This window comes from Mustelus asterias, chromosome 20 (genome assembly GCF_964213995.1).
Source record: "Mustelus asterias chromosome 20, sMusAst1.hap1.1, whole genome shotgun sequence".
Classification (NCBI taxonomy): Eukaryota; Metazoa; Chordata; class Chondrichthyes; order Carcharhiniformes; family Triakidae; genus Mustelus; species Mustelus asterias.
Window position 1 is genome coordinate 75421091 of NC_135820.1, and position 27319 is coordinate 75448409.

At 46.7% G+C, this 27319-nt stretch overlaps 1 protein-coding gene across 2 annotated transcripts in view; it reads left to right on the forward strand.

Annotated features, from left to right (window-relative positions):
• Window positions 1–407: 407 nt before the first annotated feature.
• The window catches only part of LOC144508649 (serine/threonine-protein kinase 3/4), a 152501-nt gene continuing 125589 nt past the window's right edge, over window positions 408–27319 (forward strand). For both annotated transcript variants that reach the window (XM_078236880.1, XM_078236881.1), the window contains exons 1-2: window positions 408–527; window positions 22408–22488. In XM_078236880.1, the coding sequence (XP_078093006.1) occupies window positions 496–527; window positions 22408–22488 (113 nt within the window). In that variant the 5' untranslated portion in view covers window positions 408–495. The remainder of the gene's footprint in view (window positions 528–22407; window positions 22489–27319) is intronic.

Genomic DNA, 27319 nt, shown 5'->3' on the forward strand with positions numbered 1-27319 from the left:
CAGAATTAGGTCCAGCACTGCGCCATCCCTTGTTGGATCCTCTACATATTGACCTGAGGTTTTCCTGTATACATTTTAAGAATTCTACTCCATCTAAGCCTTGGCTATCCCAATTAATGTTGGGAAAGTTGAAATCACCAAATTACCCTCTTATTTTTACAATGAAAGGAAGGGAGAAAAAGAAATGAGGGGGAAAATATAAGGGAAGCCAAGGGGCAGAATCTAGCTGCAGCATTTTGTTAGATGCCCGTTAAAAACCTCGCCCTCCATCTTACTATAGCTACCATAATCATACTTCCGCCCCGCTATTGCGTCACGTCCGCTCCACCAAGAATGGAACCACTTCCGGCAGCTTGTCCGCGGTGACGTCACTTCCCCAGCAGCAGGTGCAACTTCCACCCCGTAACGCGGATGACGTCAAGTCACTCTGGGAGCGGGTTTCCGGTCTGAGGCGGAAGTGAGGGAGCGGTGCAGCAGCCGCCGGGATTCGGAATCATGGAGGAGGTGCAGCGGCGGCACCCGCGCCGGTAAGGAGCAGGGAGCGGCGTGAGGGGAATGGGGGAAGCAGACAGACTGCTTCAGTGTGGAGAGGTTGGGGAGAGTCGGCCTCAGCGAGCGGCAGAGATGGGGTCTCGGTGTCTGTGAGGGAAGCGGGAGATCGACGCAGTGACCCCCACCCCAGCGACCCCCTCCCCTCCCCCAGCGACCCCCTCCCCTCCCCCAGCGACCCCCTCCCCTCCCCCAGCGACCCCCTCCCCTCCCCCAGCGACCCCCTCCCCTCCCCCAGCGACCCCCTCCCCTCCCCCAGCGACCCCCTCCCCTCCCCCAGCGACCCCCTCCCCTCCCCCAGCGACCCCCTCCCCTCCCCCAGCGACCCCCTCCCCTCCCCCAGCGACCCCCTCCCCTCCCCCAGCGACCCCCTCCCCTCCCCCAGCGACCCCCTCCCCTCCCCCAGCGACCCCCTCCCCCAGCGACCCCCTCCCCTCCCCCAGCGACCCCCTCCCTCCCCTCCCCCAGCGACCCCCTCCCCTCCCCCAGCGACCCCCACCAACTCCCTCATTGGGTCCCTGGTGGCCCCATGTCACCCCCTCTCCCACCCCCCAGTGATGTCTCTCACCCCTCCCCCCCCCCCCCCCCCCCCAACAGCTGGTGATCCCTCTCTCCCCTTACTGTTGGTGATTCCCCTGTGTTTACAGTGTGAATCATAGAATCCCTATAGTGCAGAAGGAAATCCCACCCTGGCCCTATGCCCGTAACTCCACTTATCCACCCTGCTAGACCCCCCCCCCCCGACAGTAAGGATCAATTTAGCATGGCCAATCAACCTAACCTGCACAGCTTTGGCGTGTGGGAGGAAACCGGAGCACCCGGGAGGAAACCCACGCAGACATGGGGAGAAGGTACAAACTCCACACAGACAGTGACCCGAGGCCGGAATTGAACCCCGGTCCCTGATGCTGTGAGGCAGCCGTGCTAACCGCTGTGCCACCATGCCGTCTGGTGTTATGTAATATTAGTTGAAATATTGTCTCTAACTCTGGTACCACACTTTAGGAAGGAGGTGAAAAATTTGGGGGGGTACAGAAGTTTTACTAGAATGACTCCTAAGATAAGAAACTTAGTGGGTAGGTTGGAGAACCTGGGTTCAGTTGGTGCCACTCTTGTCTCTGAGTCACAAGGTTTTGGGTTCACAAGGTTCCGGGTTCAACACTCTCTCGGCTTGAGCACAAGTCTAGTTGACACAGTGCAGTACTGAGGGAATGTTGCACTGTCAGAGGTTCTGTCCATCCAAAGAGATGTTAAATTGAGGCCCCATCTGCATTCTCAGATGAATGTAAAAGATCTCATGGCTCTATTTGAAGAACAGAGAAGTATTCTGCGTTTATTAAAATTATGCAATGTAGCCTGATGGGTATTTGTTAAGGCACCAACAAACTGAAGACACCAGCAAAGCCTGATGGTTAAAAGGGCTAACTCTGTGTTAGGCTGAGAACAGTGGGAGTGGCAAAGAACAGGATGTGCAGCCATGGAACAAACACGGGAGTTGATTGGACAGTGGGTGTTGCTATGCCTTGAATGGACAGTGGTTGTGTCGTCTTCCTGAGGGAATTACAATCCCTGACAGAGGCACGACTCCTCAGCCTTCGTGACCAAAAAGACAGTGATTGATTAGTGCCTGGCCTGTGAGTACACGACTGGAAGCACAATCAGTGCCAGTATCACCTGTATAAAAAGAATAAAAAGGGAAACGTCGGCAGCCGTAACCCGGAATCAACCACTGTAGGAGAAGCAGCAAGATCCCAAGTCTGGGACTCAGACATTGGAACATTCGTTCCCTTGGAGGGAATCTGATCAGTCTGCCTCGCCATGGATATTATTCCAAGTCCCAAGTTGTGAATTGGATATCTTGTGAAGTTTTGATGCCCATTGAATACTTTGTGTATAACAAAGTAGCTCAGAGGTTAGTTACTTTGTGTATAACAAAGTAAAGTCAGAATATATATTTAGTGTATAACGAAGTTTGATGTCTGCTTTGCTTAAGTTTTGTATTGGTGTTGGATACTTTTGTGGGAACTTGGTAGAGTGCAATATGGAAGATTTGTTATATAATAATTCAAGAGTTTGAGTGTCTTTGTCCATAGTGTCAGTTGACCCAAGTTTGAGTGCAACTGAACGGTGTGAACAGGCACTGCTTCTTCCGCTGTGCCACCCCCCCCCCCGCCCCCGACCCTGCAAAAATCCCCATACATCCCTCCCCCAATCACCAGGAGAAGAGAGAAGTTCTGGGAAATTCCTGTCTGACTCATAAATGTTAGTAGACTACAATTTCCGGGAGAAACATCCCCCTTTATACATCCCACTGCTTCAGGGGACTCATTCACCTCCCCGTTGAATGCTCACCGTAAATCCACATCCAACAAGACATGGCGACTGATTCCAGAGGTCGATTACTCTGTGAAAGGGAAGTATTGTTTAATATCTTATTCTGCACTGGTATAGCTCTGTTGCTGGCGTTTAATCGTGCTTGACTAACTTGGTTGAGTTATTTGATGAAGTAACGGGGAGGGCTGATGTGTACATGGTCTTTCCTGAAACGTTTGACAAAATACCACATAACAGGCTTGTTAACAAGATTAAAGGGGCAGCGGCAGCATGGAGCAGTGACAAATGGTTGTTTTTCATACTGCCGGAGATGTATTATGCTGTTGGTTTTAAGATTGTTGCTTTTTTAGATGCAAAGGAGAATCTGTACTTGGGTGCAGGGGGCATCATTTCAGAGTTGCAGATGACACGTAACTCAGAAATGTAGTGAACAGTAAGGAGAGTGGGAACAGACTTCAGAAGCGAATAAACAGAATGGTGAAGTGGGCAGGTGGTGGATGCAGTTCAATGCAGAAATGTGTGAAGTGACTCATTCTGGTCAGAAGAATGAAGAGAGTCAATATAAACAAAGTGGTATAATTTTAGAATTGGTGCAGGAACAGAGAGACCTGGGTATGCATGTACATCTTTGAAGGTGGCAAGGTAAGTTGGGAAGACTTTGAAGCAAGGAAGTTGTGCCGAATCTTTATACAGGGGGGTATTGTGTCCAATTCTGGGCACTACACTTCAGGAAGGATGCCAGGTACCTGGAGAGGGTGCAGAAGGGATTTTCTGGCATGGTGGCACAGCGATTAGCACTGCGGCGCCTCAGTGCCAGGGACCAGGGTTCAATTCTGACCTTGGGTGACTGTGTGTGGAGTCTGCATGTTTTCCCCGTGCCTGTGTGGGTTTCCTCCGGATGCTCTGGTTTCCTCCTGCAGTCTAAAGATGTGAAGGGTAGGTGGACTGGCCATGCTAAATTGCCCCTTAGTGTCCAAAGGTGTGTAGGTTAGGGGGATTGGCCATGGTAAATGCGCAGGATTAAGGGGATAGGGTCGATGGCCAGGGTGGCATGCTCTTTTGGAGAGTTGGTGGAGACTAGTTGGGCCGAATGGCTTCTTCCTGAATTGTTGGGATCCTATGAGGGATCTCAGTGACATGGAAAGACTGAAGAAGCTGTGGTGGTTTTTCTTGAAGAGAAGGTTAGAAGGGGATTGTGTTCAAAATCAGGAATAGAGTAAATAAGGAGAAAGTGTTTCCAGTGCCAGACGGGTTGGGAATGGAGCAAGTGGGTTTAAGGTGATTGGCTAAAGAACCTACTTGAAAGGATGGTGGAAGCTTAAACTTTCAAAGCAGAATTGGATAAATACTTGAAGGAAAAACATTTTCAGAGCTGCAGGAAAAGAGCAATGCAAGTAGGATTAATTGGATTGTGCTACCAAAGGGCTGGCATAGACATGATCGGCCAAACTTTAAATAATTCTAGCGTTAAAGCCACCTCCCCAAACATCTCACTCAGCTCAAAAGGTGTGTACGTGTGGGCAGCACCTTCCCATTCCATTATTTTCAAATTTCCTCAAAGCCGACACTACGTCTGGAGTAAAAAGTTGCCCGAGCTTTCTGTTTCTCCTGTCAACTGAGGGTCTTTAAACTAGAAATCAGCTGGAATGGCAAGAGGGCTGATGTATTTATTCACGATGTGGAGATGCCGGCGTTGGACTGGGGTAAACACAGTAAGGAGTCTAACAACACCAGGTTAAAGTCCAACAGGTTTATTTGGTAGCACAAGCCACTAGCTTTCGGAGCGCTGCTCCTTCGTCAGGAGAGTGGGAGATCTCCCATTCACCTGACGAAGGGGCAGCGCTCCGAAAGCTAGTGGCGTTTGCTACCAAATAAACCTGTTGGACATAAACCTGTTGGACTTTAACCTGGTGTTGTTAGACTCCTTACTGTATTTATTCACAGCAGCCTTGGGTTATGGAGTGGCTGAACCGGACTTAAGTGATGACGTGGCGATGCCGGCGTTGGACTGGGGTGGGCACAGTGAGAAGTCTCTCAACACCAGGTAAAAGTCCAACAGGTTTATTTGGAATCACGAGCTTTCATCAGCCGAACACCTGTTGTAAGGGTGTCAACTGTGGAATATAGGAACAGGAGGAGGCTATTCAGCCCCTCCATGCTGTTCCGCTATCCAATTGGATCATGGCTGATCTGTATCTTAACTCCCTTTTCCACTGCTCTTTGTGTGAAGAAGTGATTCCTGACGTCACTCCTGAATGTCCTGGCTGTCGTTTTAACACTGTCCCCGTGTTCTGGACTTCACTGCATCTGCTTGATCTATTTCTGAAAGAATGTAAGCTGCCAGGTTTCGTGCCTGTGCTGATCCGGGGAATGGAAAAGGGTAAAATGGCACTACATTCTGCAACTTTTGAAATGTACACACTTGACTGTAATGACACAGATGTTCTTAACTTCCCGTTCTCAAAAAGAGGAAGAATAACTGCTGTTGCTGTCGTTGTTTTAGGCCGTATTACTGCTAACATTTCAACAAATTGTCATGATGTGGGCCTGGAAATGTTCGCATCACGTCCAGCTACCTTTTTGATTGCCACCCACCAGTACAATTATTTAGGTTCTTTTCTCCTGAATGTGGATTGTATTTTGAAAGAGGGTTTTGAGGAAGGAACAAACTTGCATTAATGCTACGCCTTTCATGACCTCAGGATGCCCCAGAGTGCTTTACACCCAGCGAAGTGTTATTGAAGTGTAATCACTGTTGTCATGTAGGAAACGCAGTTGAAAGCCATTAAATAAGAGTGAGGCATTAAATATTGGCCGGGACAGTTGAAAACTCCCCTTGGTGAAAAGTGGCATGGGGATTTTTTTTCACATCCACTTGAGAGGACATCGAGAAAAGGTTAGCGCTCGTTGTACAGAAACATGAGAAATAAAAGCAGGAGTCGACCACCGGGCCTGTCGAGCCTGCTCCGCCATTCAGTACAATCGTGACTAATCTTGGGATTCAACTCCACATTTCTGCCGCTCCCCTTATATCCTTGATGCCTTGCCAGATCAAAAGAAAAGTTTGTCTATCCCAGCCTTAAATGTATTGAATGGAGCATCTTCAACCCTCTGGGGTAGAAAATCCTAAGATTCACAACCCTTTGAGTGAAAAGATTCCTCCTCATCTCCATCCTAAATGACCGGCCCCTTATCCTGAGCCATTGACCTCGTGTTTTAGATTCTCCAACCAATGGGAACAAGCAGCATCCACCCTATTAAACCCTTTGGATTCCTGAATATTTCAGTGAGATTGCTGCTGCTTCTGAACACCAGAGAATATTAACCCAATGTGCGCAGCCTGTCATCATAGGACAGCTCCCTCGAGCCAGGGACAAAAGACAGTGTCGCCTCGAATACAAGTATATTTTTCTTAAACTGCACACACTACTCCAGATGTGGTCTCTGTACAGTTGTAGCAAGACTTTATTCCAATCCCTCAGTTCTGCCCTGGGAGTCAGTGCTTTCTTTAAAATGTAGGGGTGCCAATTTCTTCAATGAGCACACTTTTAAATCTTTGCGGCTGCGCTCGTGAAGTGTTTAGCTTGGTACAAGGCCATTGTGGTGCCTTCAAGGCTGCACATACGCTCAGCTTAGTGGGGATGTTGCTGGGAGTGTCAGCTGAGGATTTTATGCTGAAGTTTCTGGACTCAGTCTTGAAACCATAACCATCTGACTCCAAGCTGAGCGATTACCATCTGAACCATGGTTGACGCACCTGTGGTGGCAACAGAGCTTTCCTGTGGAAGATGTGTTGTACATGTTTCCAAAGGCGGAGTGTTGCAGCTACACTTTAATGGGCTCTAGCTCCTAACGCTTGTGGCAGACTAGATTTCTTGTCTTGGTTTGGTTTGATGTGATTTATTATTCTCATGTATTGGGATGCAGTGAAAAGTGTGGTTTCTGGCATGCTATACAGACAAAGCATACTGTTCATAGCGTACATAAGGGAGAAGGAGAGGGTGCAGAATATAATGTTGCAGTTGCAGGTAGGGCGAAGAGAAAGATCAGCTTAATAGGTGGTAGGTCCATTCAAAAGTCTGTGAGGGCAGCAGGGAAGAAGCTGTTCTTGAGTTAATTGGTACATGACCTCAGACTTTTGTATCTTCTTCCCGATGGAAGAAGGTGGAAAGAGAGAATATCCGGGCTGCGTGGGGGATTTGATTTGATTTGTTATTGTCACATTAACATACAGTGAAAAGTATTGTTTCTTGCGCGCTATACAGACAAAACATGCCGTTCATAGAGAAGGAAACGAGAGAGTGCAGAATGTAGTGTTAGTCATAGCTGGGGTGTAGAGAAAGATCAACTTACCTTGCATTAAGTCCATTCAAAAGTCTGACAGCAGCAGGGAAGAAGCTGTTCTTGAGTCGGTTGGTACATGACCTCAGACTTTTGTATCTTTTTCCCGAAGGAAGAAGGTGGAAGAGAGAATGTCCGGGGTGCGTGGGTTCCTTAATGATGTTGGCTGCTTTGCCGAGGCAGTGGGAAGTCTAGACAGCGTCAATGGATGGGAGGCTGGTTTGCGTGATGGATTGGGCTACATTCATGACCTTTTGTGGTTCCTTGCGGTCTTGGGCAGAGCAGGAGTCATACCAAGCTGTGATACAACCAGAAAGAATGCTTTCTATGGTACATCTGTAAAAATTGGTGAGAGTCATAGCTGACATGCCAAATTTCCTTAGTCTTCTGAGAAAATAGAGGCATTGGTGGGCATTCTTAACTATAGTGTCGGCATGGGGGGACCAGGACAGGTTGTTGGTGATCTGGACACCTAAACACTTGAAGCTCTCGACCCTTTCTAATTCGTCCCCATTGATGTAGACGGGCATGTTCTCCTTTACACTTCCTGAAGTCGATGACAATCTCCTTTGTTTTGTTGACATTGAGGGAGAGATTATTGTTGCCGCACCAGTTCACCAGATTCTCTATCTCATTCCTGTACTCTGTCTTGTCATTGTTTGAGATCCGACCCACTGTGGTGGTCATCACCAAACTTGAAAATCGAATTGGAGGGGAATTTGGCCGCACAGTCAGGTGTATAAGGAGTATAGTAGGGGGCTGAGGACACAGCCTTGTGGGGCACCGGTGTTGAGGATTATCGTGGAGGAGGTGTTGTTGCCTATCCTTACTGATTGTGGTCTAAGAGTTAGGAAGTTCAGGATCCAGTCGCAGAGGGAGGTGCCGAGGCCCAGGCCACGGAGTTTGGAGATGAGTTTCGTGGGAATAATAGTGTTGAAGGCTGAGCTGTTGTCAATAAATAGGAGTCTGACATAGGTGTCCTTGTTATCTAAGTGTTCCAGGGTTGAGTGCAGGGCCAGGGAAATGGCGTCTGCTGTGGACCTGTTGCGGCGGTAGGCAAACTGTAGTGGATCCAGGCAATCCGGGAGGCTGGAATTGATTCATGCCGTGACTAACCTTTCGAAGCACTTCATAATTATGGCACGTTGTTTGGTTTCTCTTCGGTACCGGGATGATGGTCATCGTTTTGAAACAGATAGGGACCTCGGATTATACTGGCTGCTTTTCTGAGGCAGTGGGATATGTAGATGGAGTCAATGGATGGGAGGCTGGTTTGTATGATGGACTGGGCTTCGTTCACAACTCTTTATAAGTTTCTTGGTCAGTGCAAAAGCCATTTCACGCTGTGATACATCCGGAAATGATGTTTTCGATGCTGCATCTGTAAAGATTGGTGAGAGTCATATCGGAAATGCTGAATTTCATTCGCCTCCTGAGAAAGTAAAGGCGTTGGGCTTAATTATTGCGTTGGCATGGAGGGACCAGGACAGATTGTTGGTGATCTGGACGCCAGGAAACTTTTGAAGCTCTCGAAGGGTTATGGGGGTGTGGGTAGGATTGAACTCACATTGTTAGAAATTAGAGTAATAGAGGTTTACAGCATGGAAATGGGCCCTTTGGCCCAACTTGTCCAGGCCACCCAGTTTTTACCACTAAACTAGTCCCAATTGCCCGCATTTAGCCCATATCCCTCTATACCCATCTTACCCATGTAGTTGTCTAAATGCTTTATGTATTGCATTTCCCAATTTTCCCATCAGAATTTTCCTGAGATGCCTCCTTACTGCCTAGCCAATGGGATATTCTTGATGTTGGATATTGTCCTCACCTTTGTCCCCATTAAAATGGTTTTCATCTACTCCCGTCCTGCTTCCTGACCTTGTTCACTGCAGAGCCCTGCTGGGAAAGATTGCTGTGGGGGGGTATGGACGTCTCCATAGCTTCTGCCAGAGACGCAATACTGAGGGTATGCTGCATTGTCAGAGGTGTCGACTTTCAGATTCAACGTTGAACTGCGGCATGTCCACCCTCTCTGTCCCATGGCAGTATTTGAAGACGAGGAGGGAAGTTTATTTATGGGATATGGGTGTCGCTGGCTGGACCAGCATTTATTGCCCATCCTTATTGCCTTGAGGGGGCAGTTAAGAGTCAGGGGTGGGGAGCGGGGGACATCAAACACTGGTCACAGCCTGGTGGAAAGAGCTTACATCTACAACATCCCAGTTAACGGCAGAATTGAACGGGAAATGTTGACATAGTGATTTACTACAGTGAATTCTGAAACAAAAATATGACTGGAAATTGGAGTATTGGGAAGAGAGGTTTGAGTCCATGTATCACATGGCTATTACAAGATTTTTATTTTAATCTATACCATTTATGCTCGTTTTAAGCAAGAGATCAGCAAAAGCACACCTTCTATCCCGGAAGTCTCGGCCGAACCTGTATCTGAGGTCATCATCGCAGACATCAGATCAGCCTTCTTGAAAGTCAACCCACGAAAGCGACTGGCTCGGATGGGGTACCCGGATGAGCACTCGGATCCTGCGCGGATCAGTTGGCGGGGGATATTCGCAGACATCTTTATCCTCTCTTTACACCGATCTGAGGTCCCGACCTGCTTCAAGAAGACAACCATCATTCCTGTACCAAAGAAAAGCCAGGCAGCGTGCCTTAATAACTATTGCCCGGGCTCTGACATCCATCGTTATGAAGTGCTTCGAATGGCCTCCCAGATTGCCGGAATCCACTATAGTTCGCCTATCACCGGCTCAACAGGTCCATAGCAGACACCATCTCCCTGGCCCTACACTAAACCCCGGAACATCTGGATAACAAAGACACTTCTGTCAGACTCCTATTTATTGACTACAGCTCAGCCTTCAACACCATTACTCGTACAAAACCCATCTCCAAACTCTATGGCCTGAGGCTTGGCTCCTCCCTCTGCAACCAGGTCCTAGACTTCCTAACCCCCAGACCGCAATCAGTAAGGATAGGCAACAACAACACCTCCACGACTCTGTGTCCTCGCCTCTTGCTACACTCCCTATACACCTATGGCTGTGGCAAATTCCCCTCCAACTCGATTTTCAAATTTGCTGATGATGCCACCGTACTTTGATTTATTATTGTCACATGTATCAGTATACAGTGAAAAGTATTGTTTCTTGTGCACTATACAGACAATGCATACCATACAGAGGGAAGGAAAGGAGCGAGTGCAGATAGCTAGGGTGCAGAGAAAGATCAACTTAAGGCGAGATGGGTCTATTCAAAAGTCTGATGGCAGCAGGGAAGAAGCTGTTTTTGAGTCAGTTGGTATGTGATCTCAGACTTTTGTATCTTTTTCCCGATGGAAGAAGGTAGAAGAGAGAATGTCCGGGGTGTGTGGGGTCCTTGATTATGCTGGCTGCTAATCCGAGGCTGCAGGAAGTGTAGACAGAGTCAATGGATGAGAGGCTGGTTTGAGTGATGGACTGGGCTACGTTCATGACCCTTTGTAGTTTCTTGTGGTCTTGATCAGAGCAGGAGCCGTGCCAAGCTGTGATACAACCAGAAAGAATGCTTTTTATGGTGCATCTGTAAAGGTTGGTGAGAGTCGTAGCTGAATTTTCTTAGTCTCCTGAGAAAGTAGAGGTGTTGGGCTTTCCTAACTATAGCATCCACATGGAGGGACCAGGACAGGTTGTTGGTGATCTGGACACCTAAAAACTTGAAGCACTCGACCATTTCTACTTCGTCGCCATTGATATAAACAGGAGCAAGTTCTCCACTATGCTTCCTGAAGTTGATGATTATCTCCTTTTTGTTGACATTGAGGGAGAGATTATTGTCGTCGTGCCAGTTCACCAGATTCTGTATCTCTTTGCTGTATTGTGTCTCGTCATTGTTTGAGATCCGACCCTGGTTTCATCAGCAAACTTGAAAATCAAGTTGGAGGGGAATTTGGCTGTACATTCGTAGGTGTATACGCTGTATAGCAAGTGGCTGAGAACACAGCCTTGCGGAGCACCGGTGTTGAGAATGATCGTGGAGGAGATGTTGTTGCCTGTCTTTACTGACGTTCCGACCGTACTGTAATCTCCTCCAGTCCCACAACCCTCTGAGACATCTGCACCCCTTTAATTCTAGCCCCTTGAGCAACCCTGATTTTAGTCACCTCAATATTGGTGACCATGCCTTCGGCTGTCCAGGTGCCAAGCTCTGGAATTTTCTTCCTAAACTTCTCCACCTCTCTACCTCCCTCTTAAGACGCTCCTTAAAGACTACCTCTTTGACCAAGTTTTTGATTACCTCTCCTAAAATCTCCTCATGAGACTAGGTGTCAAAGTTTGATTTACAATGCTTCTGTTAAGCACCTTGGGATGTTTTACTATATTTAGGATACTATATAAATGCAGGTTGTTAAGGGGCAAGTTGTTTTGATGTGGAATGCACTGCCTGAAAGGGTGGTGGAAGCAGATTGAAAACTTGTAAAAGGCAATTGAATAAATATTTGAAGCGAAGCAGTGCAGATATCTCAGGGCGGCACGGCGGCACAGTGGGGGTGGCACGGTGGCACAGTGGTCAGCACTGCTGCCTCACAGCGCCAGGGACCCCAGGTTCGATTCCTGGCTTGGGTCACTGTCTGTGTCAAGTCTGCAGGTTCTCCCCGTGTCTGCGTGGGTTTCCTTCGGGTGCTCCGGTTTCCTCCCACAGTCCGAAAGATGTGCGGGTTAGGTGCATTGGCCATGCTAAATTGCCCCTTAGTGTCAAGGGGACTAGCTAGGGTAAATGCATGGGGCTGTGGGGATAGGACCTGGGTGGGATTGTGGTCGGTGCAGACTCGATGGGCCAAATGGTGGCCTCCTGCACTGTCTATGGATTCTATGATTCTAAGAATTTACAGGGATACGGGGAAAGAGTAGGGGGTGGGACTAATTGGTAGCTTGTTGAATGAGCAGGCACAGGCTCACTGGACTGAATGGTCACCTCCTGTGGTGTATAATTAGAATCATAGAAACCCTATAGTGCAGAAGGAGGCCATTCGGCCCATCGAGTCTGCACCGACCACAATCCCACCCAGGCCCTACCCACTAATCCTTTTTTTTTTACCCGCTAATTTACCCGCTAATCCCTCTAACCTACACATCCCAGGACTCGAAGGGGCAATTTTTAACCTGGCCAATCAACCTAACCCGCACATCTTTGGACTGTGGGAGGAAACCGGAGCACTCGGAGGAAACCCACGCAGACATGAGGAGAATGTGCAAACTCCACACAGACAGTGTGGAGTTTGCATTCTATAATTTTTATGACGTGGTTTTAAACGTGAGGTTGGATTTGAGTGGAAAGTACCATGATTGTAGTGAAGCCAGTTGTGTACACGGTTGTGCTGGAGCAGGTTCCTGTGTGTGTGGAATGCAATGGATAAGGAACTTTTATTCCGGAGCATGGCATTTTAAAATGGGTTATTCCAGAGTTTTTGGATGTTATCCTTGGGAATTAGGATAAGAAATTTCTTCCTCCCCTCCCCAAGGCAATGGAGGATGCAGAATGGAACAAATTGTACATCAACTCCTGGATAGGGCAAGCAGATTGGGTGCTTTCTAGTTCTGTACTTCATGTTCCGCTAGAAAACAAAATGTTTGAGTAATTACATAAATAACTGAAGGCAACTAGAGTCAGCTGTGGATGTCATGGGGCCCATTTGTGTTATGTTAACTCTTAGTTAACCAGATCCCTAATATAATTTTGTTTCTCCAGCTCCCCCTCCTCTCCCAGGAGAATGTTGAGCCCTTGCTTGCCCACAATCTATCTCCCCTAATCTTCATGTTTGAACAAGAGTATAGAGAGGCACCATGTCCGAGACAACAACAACTTGTATTTACACAGCATTGTAACATTGGAAAGACGCCTCGACGCACTTCACGGGAATAAAATTTGACATTGAGGCATATGTGACGACAGGCGACCAAAAGGAGAGGTGGTCAGCATTTAAAGGACCACCAAAGGAGAATGGAAGAGATGTTTTGGGGGGGATTTCAGGTTCAAACTGCCGAAGTGGGACCTATTCCCTGCTATATGCGCACCCAGTAAGGGGTCTAACAACACCAGGTTAAAGTCCAACAGGTTTATTTGGTAGCAAACGCCACTAGCTTTCGGAGCGTTGCTCCTGGAGCTGCTCTTGGAGCGGCGCTCCGAAAGCTAGTGGCGTTTGCTACCAAATAAACCTGTTGGACTTTAACCTGGTGTTGTTAGACTCCTTACTGTGTTTACCCCAGTCCAACGCCGGCATTTCCATACCATATGCACACCCAAACATCTGCCAACACAGGGTGCTGAATAAGGGAAAAGCAGCCTGAGCACTGACTAATATTGTTTTCCCCTCTCTCTCGAGTTCAAGCCTAACGGGGCTTATCATATCACTACCTGAATCGGATAACTTAGCGATCTAAACTCTGTGCGTAGTAACTCACCAACTCAGCTACATCATCTTCTGGAGTGCTCCTCCATTAAGAGTTTGTTATATTGGTTATAATATTGTGTTATTGGCAGTAGTGCAGGTGGCTGGAATTTTAATTCGCCCAAGTAGGAAAAGACTGTTGTCTCCAGTTGGAGGGGAGATCAATTTAAAATTGCTGCAAAAAACGTTTGGAGAATTCTTTGCATGGAGAGTTGTTGGAATACTTTGGCAGAGACCATAAGATGTAGGAGCAGAATTAAGCCATTCGGCCCATCGAGACTGCTCCGCCATTCCATGATGGCTGATCCATTCTCCTGCCTTTTCCCCTTACCAATCAAGAACCTATCTATCTCTGTCTTAAATGCACTCAGTGACCTGGCCTCCGCAGCCTTCTGTGGCAATGAATTCCACAGATTCACCACCCTCCGGCTGAAGAAATTCCCCCTCACCTCGGTTCTAAAGAGTCGTCCCTTTACTCTGAGGCTGTGCCCTCGGATCCTAGACTCTCCTAATGGAAACATCTTCCCCACGTCCACTCTATCCAAGCCTTTCATTTCATGATGCTAAAGAAGGGGGGAAAGTAGGCAGTGAAGAGGATGTAAAGATTCTACTAATGGATATAAATAGGCCAGGAGAATGGGCCAAAATTTGGCAGATAGAGGTTAATGTGGATAAGTGAGAGGTTATCTGTTTTGGCAGATAGAATAGCCAAATTATTGCCTAAATGGAAAGCAGATTCAATGTGTGTCCGGGCGGAGGGATCTGGGTGTCTGTTCATGAATTGCAGAAAGTCAGTATGCGAGTGAAGCATGTAGTAAAAAAGCAAATAGGATGTTGGCATTTATTGCAAAAGGACTGGAGTATGAAAGTAGAGAATTGTTGTTGCAATTGTATAGCTATGGTGTGGAGTTGCCGGCGCTGGACTGTAGTCTCACAACACCAGGTTAAAGTCCAACAGGTTTATTTGGTAGCACGAGCTTTCGGAGCGCTGCTCCTTCATCAAGTGAGCGCAGGATTTGTTACACAAACTCAATTACAAGATAATGGTTGGAATGCGAATCTGGTGTAGAATTGTATAGGGTGTTGGTGAGACTCGTCTTTAGTTTTGGCCTCCTCCTTTGAGGAAGGATGTTGCTGCATTGGAGGCAGTTCAGAGGAGGTTCACCAGATTGATTCTGGGGATGGAGGGATTGACCTATGAGGAGAGATTAAACAGTTTGGGCTTGTACTCGCTGGAGTTTAGAAGGATGAGAGAGGATCTGATCGAGGTATATAAAATTTCAAAAGGGGTTGATAAAGTAAATGTAGACCAAATGTTTCCCCTTGTGAGGCAATCTAGAACAAGAGGTCACAGGTATAGGTCGAGAGGCGGTAGATTTAAAACTGAGATGAGGAGGAACTATTTTCGCAGAGGGTGGTGAATTTGTGGAACTCGCTGCCCCATCGCGCGGTGGAGTCTGAATCATTGAATGGTTTCAAGAGAGAGATAGACATATTTCTAATAAAGGGAAAGAGGGATATGGGGAACAGGTGGGGAGGTGGATTTGAGACCAGGGAGAGATCAGCCATGATCTGATTGAATGGCAGAGCAGGCTCGAAGGACTGAATTTGCCGACTTCTGCTCCTGATTCCTATTTTCCTGTTCTAAGTTTCAATGACATCCCCGTCCATCCTTCTAAACTCCGAGTACAGACCCACAGTCCTCAAAACGCTCCTCATACGTCAAGCTTTGCATTCCCAGGATCACTCTCGTGAACCTCCTCTGGACCCTCTCCATTGCCAGTACATCCTTGACCAGCTCAACATTTGAAGGGGAGCGAGGCACGAGACGACGGGCCGAGAAAGGGCTCAGTAGGATTAATTTGGATTTCTCTGATTGAGTCAGAATAGATGCGATGGGCCAAAAGGCCTACTTCTGCGCTGTCAGCATACAGGATTATGGTCCAAAATCTGTTCTATTTTGATCATTTCAACAGCAGCAACTTGCATTTATATAGCACCTTTAACATAAAGGTGTTTCACTGGAGTATTATCAAACAAAACCTGATACTGAGCCACACGGAAGATTCTTTTATTATTCATTCGTTGGACATTCCTGGCTGGCCAACATTTTTAGGTCATCCCCTAGTTGCCCAAGGGCAGTTGGGAGTTAACCACATTGCTGTGGGTCTGCAGGCCAAAGGATATTAATGAACCAGATGGATTTTTCTGTCAATCGACAATGGTTTAATGGTCATCAGTAGATTCTTAAAGATTGGTCAAAGTGGTAGGTTGTATGTGGCATATTAAAGGAAGGGAGAGAGGTGGATATCTTCAGGAAGGGAAGTCCAGAGCTTTGAAGGTATGGCTGCCCTGGGGGAGAAATGAAAACTGGGTGCACAAGAGAATGTGATTGGAGGAGTGTGGACATCTAGCGAGGGCTGGAGTGTTGTACAGTTGAAGGAGTTTACAGAAATATAGGGAGAGGCCATGGAGATAGTTATAAACGAGTGCAATCAAGAGAATTTTAAAAATGAAGGCATTGGTCAGTGGGCAGAGGAGTGATGGACATGGGGCAGAAGAGGTTTGGAGGAACTCTAGTTTGTTCCCGCAAGATGCCATTTAATTGTATGTCAGTGTCTGAGAGCAGTGTAAGTTCACTAATCTGCATTCCTGTATGTATGGCCAAACAATGTATGGGTTATAATGGATGCAGTAAATGAATCAACGCTGGCGTCTGGGACACCTTGGTTCCTATACCCCAATGATTGCAACTCTAAATGTCATAGTTTTACAGCACAAGAAAAGGCCCTTTGGCCCATTGTATCTGTGCTGTACTATGTGAAGCAGATTAGCAGAGCAGACCCTGTTCTTGGCTGAGTTTGTGCTGATTCAAACTTACTCCAAACTTTTCACTCTCCCTCCCCCCCCCCCCCCCCCCCCCCCCCCCCCCACCCTTGAGTTCTGGATCCAGGGACACATCGGCGTGGCTGTTCTGCTGCACCGCCTCGGTGGAGATGTCCCAGGTGTGAATCTATGACAACTCACATTTGTGTAGCACCTTTACCACGGTGCAGTGTCTGCGTTTTGCAGGAGCTCAGTGAAGCAAAGCCTGACACTGTCTTCTAAAAAGCATTTAGATAGTTACATGGGTAAGATGGGTATAGAGGGATATGGGCCAAATGCGGGCAATTGGGATTAGCTTAGGAGTTTTTAAAAAAAGGGCGGCATGGACAAGTTGGGCCGAAGGGCCTGTTTCCATGCTGTAAACGTCTATGACCCTATGACGTGCTGGTTAGGTGCACTGGCCATGCTAAATTCTTCCTCCGTGTACCCAAACAGTACCGGAGTGTGGGGACTAGGGGATTTTTCATAGTAATTTTGTTGCAGTGTTAATTTTTAAAAAAAATGTGACCTACAGCTATATTTAAGAAGTAGGTTTTAGGAAAGGGGAAGAAAAGAGTTGAGGTTTAGGAATGGAATTCCAAAGCTCGATGGTTGATGTTTGGGTGTGGGGAGTGTATAAGAGGCCAGAATTGGAGGTTGTTGGAACTGGAGGAGTGAGGCTATAGAAGGATTTGACTGTGGCAGTGAGAAAATAAAGGGGGAGTCGGTGGCGTAGTGGTATTGTCACTGGACCAGTAATCGCAAGACCCAGGGCAATGTTCTGGAAACCTGGGTTTGAATCCCACCACAGCAGATGGTGAAATTTGACTTCAAGAAAAATCTGGAATTTATAGTCTGAGGACATGATATCATTGTCGATTGTCATAAAAACCCATCTGGTTCACTAATGCCCTTGAGGGAAGGAAATCTGCCATCCCTAGCTGGTCTGGCCTACATGCGACTCCAGATCCACAGCAATGTGGCTGACTCTTAAATGCCTCTGAAACTCAGTTCAAGGACAATTAGGGATGGACAATAAATGCCAGTGGCACTCACGTCCTAAGAATGAATAGAAATAAAATCAAGGCTATTGTTGGGCATTGGCAGGGCTGAATTTAGGGAAACTTCCTGTCTGCATCATTTCAGTAGGGTTTGTAGGAATTACAGCTATTAGGAGGTGTCACTATTTCCTCCTCCTGCTTTGGATTTGACTGTAGTCCGAGGCTCAAATATGTCAGCCAGTTCTGTTCCTCTTTTCAGTTCAGTGGAGTTCTCTAGAAGCAGAGTTCAAGAATGAAAATGGATTTATGATCCTGACAAACATTAAAATGGACTTGATTTCCTTTACACGCTTGTGCAGTAACTGTCAATGCTGCATGTCTGTATCTTCCTCAGTAATTGCTCTCTCTTTGTGAAATGTACATTGAAAGAAAAATGAGCAGGGTTTCGTGACTGGGGGAAAGGCTGCAGGCTTATAATGGATAACGAGGCACGTGTGGCAAATAGTCCATGAAGGACTTGCATTTATATAAGGGCAAAATACTGCGGATGCTGGAATCTGAAACCAAAAGAGAAAACGCTAGAAAAATCTCAGCAGGTCTGGCAGCATCTGTAAGGAGAGAAAAGAGCTGACGTTTCGAGTCCAGGTGACCCTTCGTCAAAACAAAACTATTATCTGGTCGCTGTTTAAAATATGAGGGGTTGCTCATTTAAGACAGAACTGAGGAGAACTTTGCTTCTTTTAGAGGAATTTTCTTCCTCAAAACAGTGGAAAGCAGAGTTGAGGCATTTATATAGCGCCTTTCACAACCTCAGGACGGCCCAAAGTGCTTTACAGTAAGTGAAGTACTTTTACAATGTAATTACTGTTGAAATGTAGGAAACAAGGCAGTCAGTTTGCACACAGAAAAACTCCCCCAGAAAACAATGGGATAATGAGCAGCTAATCTGTCTGAATTTAGTTGAAGGATAAAACATTGAGCAAGACATAGGCTGAACTTGCTAATCCTTTCATTGTATATTTGTTGTGCTTAATTGTGTGTAGGTGATGGACCTTAAATGGGGATTCAGTTGTGCCCCTTTAAATAGAAACGGAGAAACTGTGGTTATTGGGTTAGGAAGTTCATGTTTATAATATGTAACTCTGCAAATAAATGCTCATAAAGGTGTGTTGACGTTGGCTCCAGCTCTATCCAATAGATACAGCCAAAGCATCATTTATGCCCACCTGACAGGGCCTCAGGTTAATGTCTGATTCCAAATATGATGCCTTTGACAGTGCAGTACTCCCTTCACTGTTTGACTGGATTGTCAGCCTAGATTTACGGGTCTTGAACCCACAAACCTGTGACCCAGGGGGCGACCTGAGCCGAGGCTGACACCCAAGACGGTAAAGGGCTAAGAATAGAGAGAACTGTTAAACTGCTGGGGATTTCTGATGCAGATTCTTTATGGAGTTTTGCAATGCTCTGCACTGAAAGGAAAGTTTGCCTGCCCCAGTTATAAGGGTCAGTCAGATACCAAACTCAACAAAGCACAATTTGGGCGGAAGTAGCAAACTAATTTTTTTAAATGCTGCCAGTTTGTGTGCATTCTAAGTGGAATGGGTGGAGGTTAAATTTAAAAATAAACAGGAATAATTAAATGAATTCCTTTTGCACTCTGCTTTAACATTATGCAGTCTCGCATTAATGCACACAGCCCAATAAAGCATTTAGTTTTAGTTAAGGTGTAATTAAGTGCTGTTTGGTGTTCCACAGGGACTGGGAGGATTGCTGGGAGTATGATTGATGTCAGTGTGGTTTAGCCTCCGCGCTATCTACAGGCAAGGCTGGCAAGGCACAGGAAGACCTCTGTGATGTCCGCCTGCTTGTACATTGTACAGAGAGGTTCGTTTGGGAGTGCACACTGCTGATAGTGTTCTGGAAGCATCACTTGCAGCTAAATAATGAGCAACGTTCATAGCCATCAGAGGCAGGGTGATTCTAGTGTGAAGCCTGCTGATAAGCAACTGACTACATTTCCTTAACAATTTCCCTGATTCCCCAGAGGAGGTTGTGGTCATTGCACTTACCAGCTGCCCATGCCTCTGGGAGGATAAGATAAGCAACGTTAAAGAGAAATTTACTCTCTCCTCAGACTTGTTATCTACAACTTATTGAAAGCAGTAAAGGCATCCAGCAGTGGCTTGGGCATGCATGCAAGCTGCAAGGCAACATTCTGGACAGGGGCTGGATGTGAGGAGTGGGGTGTGTGGGTGTAAGTAGCTGGAAGTGAGTGTAAGGACAGTGTGAGGGGCCGGGTGAGTTGGTGAGTGCGAGGATGGTGAGTGCGGGGAGCCAAGCACGTTTGATACAATACAATGGATAGACTGGTCAACAATCGTTTTCCATTAACTCGTGTATATGTAGGGTCAATTTATGCTCCACCATTTTTAATTGCAGAAGGACATCAGATGGCAGTTCTAATCACAGATTCAATGTCCCAAGAGACAGCAGATGGTCCAGAATCTGTTCATTGTAAGATAATTGCTTGATCAAAATAAAAGCCAGTCAGAGACAGCACAGCAGGCATCTACCCCATAACATTGAAATATGTTTATTGTGTTTTTGGGAACCCAAGTTAAAGAGCCAAGGCCCATAAACGATCAAGCAGGATGTCACCAAAGAATTATTTAGAAATCACAGCACAGAAACAGGCCATTCTGCCCAACTGGCCTATGCTAGTGCTTCTGTTGCACTTGATCTTCTCATCCTGTCAGCATATCCTTCTATTCCTTTCTCTCTTGTGTTTATCTAGGTTTCCCTCAAATGCAGCTAAGCCTTCATCACTAATAAATCCACAGGGGAATTCTGAGAAAAACTTCTTGACCTCGAGAGTGGTTGGAATGTGGAACTCGCAACCACATGGAGTAGCTAAATGATTATATATATATTGTTACTTTCATGACCCACAGTTTTGGTTTCCTCCACATTTTGTAATATTTGCTTTACAGCTCCCCAATTGAACACTTAAAGGCTTCAACTGGATCACCCCTCGGCATTCTCTTTTGTAGTGCAACAAACCCCAGTCGCTCCAGCTCCATTTTCAAGTTTGCTGATGTCACCACCGTAGTGGGTTGGAAACAATGATGGGTCGGAGTACAGGAAAGAGATAGAGAACCTGGTGAAATGGTGCAATAACAAAAAAATCTCCCCTCAATGTCAGTAAAACAAAGGAGGTAGTCATCTACTTCAGGAAGCGTAAAGGAGGACATGACCCTGTCTACACCATGGGGATGAAGTGGAAATGGTCAAGAGCTTCATGTTTCTCGGTGTCCAGATCACCAACAACCTGTCCTGGTCCCTCCACACTGACGCTATGGTTAAGAAAGCCCACCAATGCCTATACTTTCTCAGGAGGCGAAGGAAATTTTAGAGTGTTCACTTTCACCAAGTTTCGCAGATGCGCCACAGAAAGCATCCTTTCCGGATGTATCACAGCTTGGTATGGCTCCTGTTCTGAACAAGATTGCAAAAAACTACAAAGGGTTGTGAATGTAGCCCAGACCATCACTCAAACCAGCCTCCCATCCATTGACTCCATCCACACCTCCTGCTGCCTCGGAAAAGCAGTCAGCATAATCAAGGACGCCACGCACCCCGGACATTCTCTCTTCTACCTCCGTCATTCAGGATAAGATACAAGAGTCTGAAAACACGTACCAACTGACTCAAGAACAGCTTCTTCCCTGCTACCATCAGACTATTGAATGGTTCTATCACATATTAAACTGATCTTTCTCTTCACCCTATCTGTAACTGCAGCACAACATTCTGCACCCTCTCCATTCCTTCTCCCCTATGTACGGCACGGTGGCACAGTGGTTAGCACTGCTGCCTCGCAGCGCCAAGGACCTGGATTCGATTCCCGGCTTGGGTCACCGTCTGTGTGGAGTTTGCACATTCTCCCTGTGTCTGTGTGGGTTTCCTCCAGGTGCTCCGGTTTCCTCCCACAGTCTGAAAGATGTGCTGGTTAGGGTGCATTGACCCAAACAGGCGCCGGAGTGTGGCAACCAGGGGAATTTCACAGTAACTTCGTTGCAATTTTAATGTAAGCCTTACTAGTGATGAATAAATAAACTTTTTACTTTTACTTTACTCAATGAATGGTATGCATTGTCTGTATAGCGCGCAAGGAGCAATACTTTTCACTGTATCCCAATACATGTGAAAATAATAAATCAAATTAAACAGATTATCTGTTCATTTGTCTCATTGTTGCTTATGGCACCTTGCTGTGCGCAGATTAGCTGCTGTGTTTTCTGCGTTGTAATCCTGACTCCACTCTAGGTACTTAATTCTCTAAGATATTTCGGGTTGTCTTGAAGTTGTGAAAGACGCTATATAAATGCAAGATTTTTATCTTTTCTTTCTGGAATTATATATACAGTCAATGAGTCTATTGTATAAAGTGTTGAGGTGTTTTCGCAAAGCTTGTGGTGCTGTACTAATGCACAAAGAACAATGCAAGTGTTTATTAGTAACTGATCGGGTGATGCCATATTTGGGTTGAATGCTTTCAGCATTTAGAAGGTTGAGAAATGGAAGGAATTCCATAGATTTTGGGCCCTTGTAAAGAATGGAACTACTGTGAATGTAGGGAGTGTGAGAGCTGATAGAATAGTGTTTGGTGTTTGAGGTGCAGAGAAAGGACATTTAGAGAGGGAATCGCCACAGTAGTGCGGCAGTTGCCACAATTTAAAATAGCTCAATAAAGGGTTGTGATAAAAGAAGGATTAGGTAACAGAGCAAACAAACGTCTGTATTCCTTCCAGAATTGCTGCTGACTTTTTAAAAATGTGCATTTTCCACCTTTCCTCCCCACAACAGGTCTCTGAAGAAATTAAGCGAGGACAGTTTGACCAAGCAGCCAGAAGAGGTCTTCGATGTGTTGGAGAAACTTGGGGAAGGGTAAGTGCTGAAAGCTTACTAAGAAATTGGAATATATAATACTTTGAAGCTGAACCACAGGAGATATTTTGAGCTTCTACATTTTGAAGTACGTCAATTTTTGGATTGAGCCTCAGGAGGAAGATCATGTGAACATTCGAACAAGGAGCAGGAGTCGGCCACTCGGTATCTCGAGGCTGCTCTGCCATTTAATAAGATCGTGATAATCTGGGGCGGCACGGTGGCACAGTGGTTAGCACTGCTGCCTCACAGCGCCAGGGACCTGGGTTCAATTCCCGGCTTGGGTCACTGTCTGTGCGAAGTCTGCACATTCTCCCCGTGTCTGTGTGGGTTTCCTCCGGGTGCTCCGGTTTCCTCCCAAAGTCCAAAAGACGTGCTGGTTGGGTGCATTGGCCGTACTAAATTTTCCCTCTGTGTACCCGAACAGGCGCCGGAGTGTGGTGATTGGAGGATTTTCACAGTAACTTCATTGCAATGTTAATGGAAGCCTACTCGTGACAAACTTTAACCTCAAATCGACACCCTGCATACCCTTTATAACCTTTCACCTTTGTGCTTACCAAAAACCTATCCACCACTGCCTTAAAAATGTTCACGTGATTCCCGAGGTTTGCCAAAACCTCAGAAGAGAAGATCATGCCTCCGAGGTCGCCGTGACATCCTTCTCCCTTCAGGTCCCCAATTACTTAAAGATCTTGACATCAATACCTCTGTCTCTCAGTGGAGACGGTTCACTTAGATGAGCCGGTGGTCTGTTCAGCAGTCATCTGCACTTATCATTGCTTTGGTGATGTGGGCATCTTTTTGGCCTCTGGATTAGACGATGGCGAAGTCATTCGTGTGCCAGTGCTTTGATCGTGGATGTCTTCGGGAAATTCTGAACTTGTCTTTTTGACAGTACAGTGTGTTAGTGATGACAAACTGGTATTCCGTGCATTTGGTGAGCAGGAGAACCCCATTAGATTCCTAAATCATCCTTTTTCGATGGTTTCTTTCCAAAGTTGGGAGTCCTTTCCAACCCTAGCGTTGAAGGAGGATGATCTTATCTTCCTTTGGAATGTTGGAGACTATGGTGTCCAGGATGGAGTAGAAACCTCCTTTGGACCTGTCATTAGGATCTGGGGCATAGGCACTCACGATTGTTGCCCACTGGTTCTTGGCAAATTGTAAACAGGGGCATGAGGCGCTCATTGACACCGATGGAGATCTCCGAGAGTCAGTTTGTTCTTGATGGCAAATCCAATTCAATGCATCTTCAGGTTATTTTCTCAGAAGAAGATGTAACCACCACCACCTTCCCTCAGCTGCCCTTCGCCTGCTCTTCCTGTCTCTTGCAGTGATGTCAACATTGAAGTGCCTGAGTTCATGGGAAACAAGGGCAGTTCTCCGTTCCGGTTGATTATTTTGCTCATTGTCCATCAGGGTTTCTACATTTCAGGTTCCGAAATTGAGCTTAACTTTGACCGTAAGTAGATCAGCCTGCTGGGTGTGGTTATCCAGCCAGGTTGCAGACGAAATAGACTATTTTTAGGTCACCTTTTGCAACCCTTTTCCCATGCGGGGTGAGCAGAGTGGATCCTAAGAGGACTGCTCAGTCAGAGTCGTACAGAGCAGAAAAGCCCTTCAGCCCATCTTGTCTGCACCGTGTAGCTACCATTATAAGACCATAAGAGATAGGAGCAGAATTAGGCCACTCGGCCCATGGAGTCTGCTCTGCCATTCAATCATAGAAACCCTACAGTGCAGAAGGAGGCCATTCGGCCCATCGAGTCTGCATCGACCACAATCCCACCCAGGCCCTACCCCCACATATTTACCCGCGAATCCCTCTAACCTCAATCATGGCTGATACAATTCTCATCCCCATTAGAACATAGAACATAACAGCGCAGTACAGGCCCTTCGGCCCTCGATGTTGCGCCGACCAGTGAAACCAATCTAAAGCCCCTCTAATCCACACTGTTCCAATATCATCCATATGTTTATCCAATGACCATTTAAATGCCCTTAATGTTGGCGAGTCCACTACTGCTGCAGGCAGGGCATTCCACGCCCTTATCCACGCCCATTTTCCTGCCTTTTCCCCATAACCCCTGATCCTCTTATTAATCAAGAACCTATCTATCTCTGTCTTGAAAGATACTCAATGACCTGGCCTCCACAGCCTTCTGCGGCACAGATTCACCATTCTCTGGCTGAAGAAATTCCTCCTCATCTCTGCTTCAAAGGATCATCTCTTTAGCCTGAGGTTGTGCCCTCTGGTTCTAGTTTTTCCTACTAGTGGAAACATCCTCTCCACATCCACTCTATCCAGGTCTTGCAGTATCCTGTAAGTTTCAATAAGATCCCCCCCTCATCCTTCTAAACTCCAACGAGTACAGATCCTGAATCCTCAACTGTTCATCATGCGACAAGCTCTTAATTCCAGGGATCATTCTTGTGAACCTCCTCTGGACCCTTTCCAAGGCCAGCACATCCTTCCTTAGATATAGGGTCCAAAGCTGCTCACAATACTCCAAATGGGGTCTGACCAGAGCCTTAGCCTCAGAGGTACATCCCTGCTCTTGTATTCTATACTATCCCCTACTACTACCTCTCGCCAATTGCTGCAGGGCTTGTCTGTATGGGGGGGTTTGTTGGTTTGCTCTAGTTAGACGCCGAGTGCCGGGCATCTCTTAATATGGGTATGTGGTTGCACATCAGCAGAGACACGGTCCTTCACAGAGGGTAGGTTCAGTTCTAGTAGCAAGGGAACCTCAATGGCTGGGGATCTCCCCACTGCTGCAGCCTTCACCTGGCATCACAGCTGTTGATACCATATGAGTATCTTCAGCCTGATCTGACATTGAGGACTTGTTTTGGATCATGCTTTGCCTGTTTCCTCCCCTCCAACTTTACCATCATGGGTGACCCTGCCAGGAGTTTAAAACTTCTGACGGCAGTGCTCTCGGGGTCAACAATGTTTGAGCCTCTCCATAGCAGGGTGGCAATCCAAGGAAAGGACGTTGGAGGAGAAGAGATCGGCTGTTCCTGAAAATCTGGGACAGAGAAGAAAAAAAAGGAGACAAAGCGGACTGTAGGAACTAGCGAGGAATCCTGGCCTTCTCCCAGTCTCTGAAGTAATCCTTCTGGAAAACCAATGTGGCCTCCGACCAAACCGTGAGACAGAGGACGTGATTTTCACTGCTCGACAACTTCAAGAGAAATGCCAGGAGCAACATCAGCCCTTCATCAATCTGACCAAGGTTTTTGACTCAGTCAGTCGAGAAGCACTATGGGAGACCCTGTCAAAGGCCGGCTGTCCAGAGAAATTCATCATCGTCCTCCGGCTCCTCCACAGCAAGATGTCAGCGACAGTCCTCAGCAATGAAATATGACAGAAACATTAGAGGTCAAGACCAGAAACCTTCGAGGAGCCACACGGTGGCACAGTGGGTTAGCACTGCTGCTTCAGGGCGCCAGGGACCCGGGTTCAATTCCCGGCTTGGGTCACTGCGCGGAGTCTGCATGTTCTCCCCGTGTCTGCGTGCGTTTCCTCCCGGGTGCTCCGGTTTCCTCCCACATTCTGAAAGACGTGCTGGTTAGGTGCATTGACCCGAAGAGGTGCCAAACTGTGGCGACAAGGGGAATTTCCCAGTAACTTCATTGCAGTGTTAATATGAGCCTTACTTGCGACTAAAATATAACCTTTAACTTAAGACTGTAGTCAAGCAGGGAATGTGTCCCTTTCCTCCATCATCATCGCCACCATCCTTTAGCTTGTCAAGAACAAGCTTCTCAGCGGAGTGGACATCATCTGTAGGATGGACGGAAAACTTTCCACCTCAACCAGCTGAAATCCAAGAAGAAAGCAACACTGAGCTTCAACATGTGGATGACATTGCCATCTCCACACTCTCAGAAGAGAAGCATATCGAAGAATCGGTCTCCACCTCAACTCAAGAATACTCGAGTCGTTTGCCCACTTGCCTCAGGGCAAGATCTGGTTCCTCACTCCATCAGGATCAATGGAGAAACCCTCCCAAATGTGGATTATGTCGCCTACCTGGGGCACCACCTGTCATCCAAGGCTGACATTGATGCGGGGATCCAACATTGTAGCCAATCCATGAGTGCCACCTTCAGACATCTAAGGACAAGAGTCTTCAACGACTGAGACATTCGTGATGATACCAAAATCGGTTCTGTGCTTTTTCTTTCAGTTTGAAACTACCTTTAATCTTTCCGGTCAACCATGGATAGTGGGTCCATCCTTTGTACTTTTTCTTACTCGTTGGAATGCATCTATTCTGTTCAGTCTGAAATATCCCTTTAAATATCTTCCACTGCGTCTCTTACTGACCTCCCCCTTGACCTAATTTGCTAATTCACTTCAGTCAGCTCAGCTTTTCTGCTCTCATAATTGCCCTTATTTAAGTTTAAAAACATTGTCTCAGACCTACTCCTCTCTCCCTCAAACTGAATGTAAAATTCATTCATGTTATGGTCACTGCTACGTAGGAGCACCTTAACCATGAGATCATTAATTACTCCCATCTCGTTGCACAATACCAGGTCTAGTGTAGCCTGCTGTCAGATTGGATCCTAATGAGATGCTGAGAAGAGATTGAAATGGTCATTTGTGGCAGAGAGAGGGAAAATGAGGTGAGGTGAATGATGGAGATGGAATTGCCAAGCAGAAGGAGATGGCGGTGGCCTGAGACCAGATGGAGAGATGTGGTGGCGAGAGACTTGAACCCAGCAGGATTGAAAGTAGAATGAGTGGGTGACTGGAGGAGACGGGGAAGGGTGATCAACTAACATTGTGTTAAGTTGAAGTTAAAGTTTATTT